Source organism: Bison bison, unplaced genomic scaffold (assembly GCF_000754665.1).
Source record: "Bison bison bison isolate TAMUID 2011002044 unplaced genomic scaffold, Bison_UMD1.0 scf7180017864338, whole genome shotgun sequence".
Lineage (NCBI taxonomy): Eukaryota > Metazoa > Chordata > Mammalia > Artiodactyla > Bovidae > Bison > Bison bison.
Genome location: NW_011494910.1, coordinates 4,078,291 through 4,084,571, shown reverse-complemented (window position 1 = coordinate 4,084,571; position 6,281 = coordinate 4,078,291). Strand labels below are relative to the sequence as shown.

General features: G+C 50.5%; 1 protein-coding gene across 4 annotated transcripts in view; it reads right to left on the bottom strand.

Moving 5' to 3' along the window:
* Positions 1–6,281, bottom strand: part of SRGAP2 (SLIT-ROBO Rho GTPase activating protein 2) — a 256,056-nt gene that overhangs the window by 22,719 nt on the left and 227,056 nt on the right. For all 4 annotated transcript variants that reach the window (XM_010854196.1, XM_010854193.1, XM_010854195.1 and 1 more), the window contains 2 exons: positions 5,379–5,513; positions 3,651–3,756 (listed from right to left, as the gene is read on the bottom strand). In XM_010854196.1, the coding sequence (XP_010852498.1) occupies positions 3,651–3,756; positions 5,379–5,513 (241 nt within the window). The remainder of the gene's footprint in view (positions 1–3,650; positions 3,757–5,378; positions 5,514–6,281) is intronic.

Here is a 6,281-nt window from a genome sequence, read left to right as displayed (position 1 = left end):
AGGAGGCCCTAGAGATGCTGAAGTTTAGAGGAAGACTCAGCTTTTCTGGAGACCAGCTGAGGTGCCTTAACAATGAGAGAAGCACAGTCAATTCCTTTTTCCAGATTATGGAGCAATATTTGAGGATGTAGAACAATGCTTCTCAGACTTTCACGTGCCTATGACTCACCAGGGTATTCTGTCAAAATACAGATTCTGATTCAGAGGCCATGGGGCTGAAGTGGAGGAGGGGCTGAGATTCTGCATTTCTCACAACCTCCCCCTCATAGCTCGGCTGGGAAAGAATGCACCCATGATGCAGGAGACCCCAGTTCAATTTCTGGGTCGGGAAGATCCCCTGGAGAAGGGATAGGCTACCCACGCCAGTATTCTTGGGCTTCCCTAGTGGCTCAGCTGGTAAAGCATCAGTCTGCAATGTGGGGAGATGTGGGGTTTGATCCCTGGGTTGGGAAGATCCTCTGGAGAAGGCCTGGAGAATTCCATGGACTGTATAGTCCTTGGGGTCACAAAGAGTCAGACATGACTGAGTGACTTAAAAAAAATAAAATCTCCCGAGTGATGCTGCTGCTGCTGGTCTGTGGACCTCACTAGATTAGCAAGAGACTAAAAGAAAGAAGAAATCTGAAGAAATCAGGTTTCAAAAGGAAAGCAGCAGAGTCAGCAGCTGAGAGGGGGAGTTACCTGCATTTTGTTTTAGGGTAAAATCCCACCGGGTGGTACAGCTGCTGAGGCTGGAACCTCTAGAATGAACCCCACGGTCCCTGCTGCTGGCACTCACAGCCTTGTGTGGTTCTCTCCCTGTGTGTGTGGGCTGGATTTAGTGACTCACTTCTAGTGAATGCAGCTGGCAGAAGGGATGGGCTGTCATTTCTGAGATTAGGTTACAAAGACTGGCTGCTGTCTTGGATGATTTCTCCCTTGCTTGGAGCGAAGCCAGCTGCCAGGTCATGCACAGCTCTGGAGGTGAGGCCATGTGACGAAGAACTGATGGAGGCCTCCGGCCAACAGCCAGCTGGAAAAGGAGGCCCTCAGTCCAACAACCTGCAAGGAACCGAGTCCTGCCAACACCGTGCAAGAGAACTTGGAAGTGGGTCCTTTCCCAGTCGAGCCTTCAGAAGAAACTGCAGCCCTGCCCCCTGTACACTCACTGCAACCTCATGAAGCCTGCAGCCGGAGGCCCCAGCTAAGCTGCACCGAGACTCCCGAACCACAGAACCTGGGACCAAACAATAAAGGCCTCTTGTTTGAAGCTGTTAAATTTTAGGGCAATTTGTTACACAAATTGAGAGTCAATGCAGATGCTAAGAAAGTACAATGTTAGTCATTAGCAAGGCCTACTGGACAGGCGTGTACTCAAGGTTCATGCAGTGGACTGGACACTAGCAACACAGAAATATGTGGAACCTGGTCAAGTCCACAGAGCATTGGTGTACTGTGCAAGGAGTTTCATACCTATCTGTCTGTCTATCTACCTATCTGTCTCAGTTCTGAGAGTTCCTTTGGCTGGAGGATTGTACAACCCCAAAAAAGACCATAGCCAGAAATAGAGTACACACATCCTCAGGACACATAACAGCAAAGGAGAGAGGTCCTAAAGTCAGGGCCCAGGCAGAGTCTCCATGGGGAACTACCTGCCAACTTTGGCCATTGTCACCTGTGACCTTCTCATGCAGGCAGAAATTGTCTTTTCTATCAACTGTGTCCATTTATCAGTTTCGGAAATATTGTGGTATTATTGTTGCATCTTTTCAATGAAATACTTTGATGAGAATTTTTTTTAACCATAAAGAGAAGTTAAACACAACAAAAGTCATCAATTGAACTGGTACAATTTTCCACGTTTCCTTCAGCAGTGGCCATCTTCTGCTCTTACGATGCTTACTCTACTGTCTCCCACGCCCCTCCCCTTAGCAGGAAGAAAATGTGGGGAAGAGAGTGGGTGCATTGTGCTTACACACAGAGTCACCCCAAACCCTGCCCTCGCCCCCGCCATCCTGCTTCTTGCTCTGGGGAGCAGACTGGGCTCTCTAAGGGGAGGTATCAGTCCACAAGGGGAGACGAGGGTGGCCTAGTGGCCGCGAGGAGACTGACGGGCTCGAGAGTCATTACCAGGGTTTCTGTCTGCCTGAAATAGGCAGCCTGTGAAACCCTGCGTGAGTCATGAGGGGTTCTCAACTAAAGGCAGTGGTGGCGCCGAGTCAGGGCTCGGCCAGTGAATGGTGCAGACACAGGCTTCAGGCCGCAACAGGGTGGAGGCTGGGCGGCGGCCCCTGACCCCGGTGCCTCTGCGGGCAGGCTGAGGCTCCTGAGATGGCCTGTGAACGTGTACTCCACTGAAGCAGAGACTAACCCACTAGGAAGATTCTTCATTTTCACAAAGAAATAACAGCTAAAACACCCTTAGTCTAAGTTTTATACCCCCCACACCTTTTAAAAAAAAAAATAGATTTAAAGACCTATAGAAATGTTTCCCCACTATATGAAAAGGCATAAAGCCAGAGAGATGATAATTTCAACTGAACTCAGCCTCTGCACTGGAGGGCATCGGGGAGAAATGGGACTGGTGACCTGGGGTCCCTGGACTACATCCGGGCAGCAGCCCTTACTCCACAGGACACTGCAGCCACAAGGCTGTCAGATCCAGTACTGCCAGATCTAATGATTTTCTCAAGAGAAGCCAGAAACCCAGATTTTTTTAAAGTGTAAAATCTCCCAATATTTGAATGCTCCAATGCTTTCAAGACACAGTGGATTTAAAAAGAACACACCTATGGGCCTTCTCTGGCCCTCAAGTTGCTCACTTATACACTCCGGCCTAGCTGCTGGAGGTATTGCGGTGAAAGCAACGGGTAAAGACAGAGGTTCCTGGAGGAGGCAGCTGCCTACTTAGACTCTCTACATAGAGGGCCAGTAGGTGCCTCAAGTTAACGCATCCACACAAGCATATCCACGTACTGTCTTCCCCAACTCCACTGCTGCTCACGCCAAAAATCCAGAATTTCTCTTTCCTCTTTCTACACCCTACCCATCAGCAGGTCCTGTACAGGGCGTGCTCCAAATAGATCCCAAACCTGACCCTTCCCCCACCCTCCACCCCTCCCTCACTGGTCTGAGTAACTTCTCCTCACTGCACAGTAACTTCTCCACAAAGCAGCTTTTAAAAATAAATTAGAAAATCAGATCACAACACTCTTCTGCTTAAAACTTTCCAACGGCTTCTTCAAATTCAAACCCACTGTTGCCATGACTTTCGTGAGCCTGATGACCTTGACCCTTGCTCCTTCCTTCCCTTCACTGAGGCTGCTGCTCATACACCGTCTCCCCAGAGAGGACTTTGCTGATGACCCCTGTGTGCTGGTTCTCCTCCGTCACCCCTGCCCTGACCCTCCACTTGCATTTCTTTATTCTTCTTCTAAGCACTTATCACTACCTCATGTGTCTATTATTGTCTGTGTCCTCTGCTAGAACATGAGCCAAATGATATCTAGGCTTTTGTCTCTATTTCACAACGTATTTTTACATCTTAAAACCATGCCCAGCACGTGTTCAATAAGTATTTGTTGGTCTGGAGGGATCAACATAGGTCCCCACATGAACGTTCACTGGCCAAAGCCAAGGCCGATCAGCTGCTCCCAGGGAAGTCTACTCACTGATTGAGGAAGGCAAAGAGGTATCTCATGATAATCAGAGTGGTTTTGGGGAGGACCAGGAGGACCTTCCGGATGTGCAGAGCTCGCTCCTGCAGGTTGTCCATTGCTGAAAGAAGAAAGCCACGTGTTACCCTCCACTGGGATCCCAGGGACTAGTGGTCAGAAGGCCCTGACTCGCAGTAGGTACAACAGAGAGTGGCTGGTTCCAGCCCACACAGAACTGGGCCAGTGTGAGGGGCTCCCTGCGGCGGGGCTTTGGCGGTGGGCTCTAGACCCTTCACTGGGGCAGGACTGAAGATGTATGCTCCCTGGGCACAGAAGGGTTGGGCAAGTTCCCCACATCCGCCACCCCCTTATTACAACACCAAAACAAAGAGCTGCCCAGAAATGGCTGTGACTATCCCCCAGCCTTGGAGGGCCTGCGTGGGGGTGGGGGGGCGCTCTGTCCAGGTCCCGTCCTGCCCCCTCCATGCGTGCACCCCTCAGCCCCTGGACAAGTCTGGCTTCTCTTCCCCACTCTCTTATCTGCAGCAGGGATGGCAGAAGGTGGCCAGAGGCAAGAACTGGCAGGCCCCCGTGTAAGCTGTGATACTGGGGGAAACCAGAGAGCTTTCCTGCCTCCAGGTATGGCCCAAGGCCCGGACCTCTCCAGGGCCCGCTTTCCCACATTCGTGTGTGCCATGTGGATACTGTCATTTCCTATGAGAGCCTTTCCGTGAGTATCTTCCAAGTGGGAGATACTGTATCAGGAGCATACCTCAAGGGGAGGACTGTGCAGCCAAGGTACCCTGTACTATCCTGGCAACATCCATTCTCTTAGGATGTTGCACCCAGGCCCCGTCCTGGAAGGAGACGTGAAGACGTGAGGGGTGCCTCTACTCAGTCACCCACAGAACTCAGGTCCACTAGGACTCCCAAAAACAGCGGGTAAGTCAGCCAAACAAGGAGCTGGCTTCCTGCGCTCTCAGGGGATGTACTAAACGAAACTGGAAACTAGGGGTGGGAGCGTTGGGGGTGGGGATGAAGACCTTCACTGATTTGGGGGGAGAGATTTTCTTCATTTCAAAGGAACTGACTCCTCCAGCCTCTGGATCTCAATGGAATCTGCTCTCAGAATGACCTAATATTAATCCAGGTTTCCATGGACAACAAATGAAAGGGTGTTCCAGTATAATAAATGGCCAGGAGCAGCTTTTCAAGCCCCAAATTTTAGAGTAAGAGGCAGAGAAATTCTAAGATATCTGTTTTATGTAAAGAAACGTAGAGACTCTCTCTCTCTGAGAAAATATCATATCACTACTTTTAAATGTGCAGAGGGCTTGAATTCCTAGAAGAATACATATTAACACATCTCACAGATAAGTCATGTCATACTTAAAGCAACAAGCAGGAAATATTTGTAACACGTGTATTCTCCCTTTCTATCATGAAAAGCACAAGTACTAATGTACAAGCTTCTAATGGCTGAGAAGGACTGTATTTTCTATATGAACATATTAAGAGAGATAAAGCCCAGCAAAATAAAGCAGTTTAAAGTGAATCAGAAAGAAAAACCAGGAGTTCTGACTTGCGGTAAAGATCCTTCCTGAAAAGTCACTTTTTCCTCCCTTACAACAAGGAAGAGAGGGTTCACAGAGGGAAAAGAAAAGAATTACTGTAACCCTGGAAATTTCCCTGTTGCTACAAGGTGCTCTGGCCCAGAAGTGAGCTTGTGGTCGGGGTACTTACTGACGCAGGCCATCAGGTCGTGGAAGATGTCCTTGGGGAAGAGCGGGTGTTCCAGCCCCCTGAAGTACAGCTTCAGGACGCCGGCTATGGAGTCCATGTCGTGGTCATTCTGGTCCCCAGCCAGGGGGTCCTCTCCTGAGGGTGAGAAGCCCCCAAAAAGGAGAGAGAGTGAGAGGGGTAAAAACACGCAGGATGAAGCAGAGCTGGTAGGGAAGCAGTGCCCTCTTCAAGCTTTCACTGAAGTCCCTCAGCTCTCCGCTCAGCATGGTGGCCTTGAGCAGGGCAACCAGGAACTAGAAAAAGCAAAGGCTGCTCAGGCTCAGGGGCCCTGGGGTCAGAGCAGGGGCGCAGGCGACCATTAACGTGAATCTGTGTGTGCCAGACTAGCTCAGGGACGTTCCCTATGGGCCAGGAAAGGGACATGGCAACCGGCTCTCTCCTAAGCATCATGAAAGCGGGCCAGGCCGGGACTGAGCCCAGAGGGGAGGGAGACGAGGCCAGGGAGGCCAGCTCCTCCGACTAGCTCTCCTCCTTCTCAGCCTGCAACTAAGCACACCTCCTTGCAAGAGACCGATCATGCTGGCGCTCCCCATGGAAAATTTCCTATCAGACGTAATTAGATTTAATGGTAGGACCAACCTCAAATTGAAACTATATATTCCATTACAGGCATGGAAATTGCCAAAGCTTGCCCACTACCTTAAGAGCCCACAAGATAATAAATGGGCTACGTGAACAGGCGTTTCTGCTCTGCCACCAAGGTTCCAGGTAGAGCCGCAAACTGCCCAGATATCACGGTTAGCTTCTTGGGTTTGGGTGGACTGTTCGCAGGAGAGAGGCGGGAAGAGAGGGGCTGGGAAGGGGGGAACTGGGACGTCCCCGGCGTCTCCCTGCACATCTGGG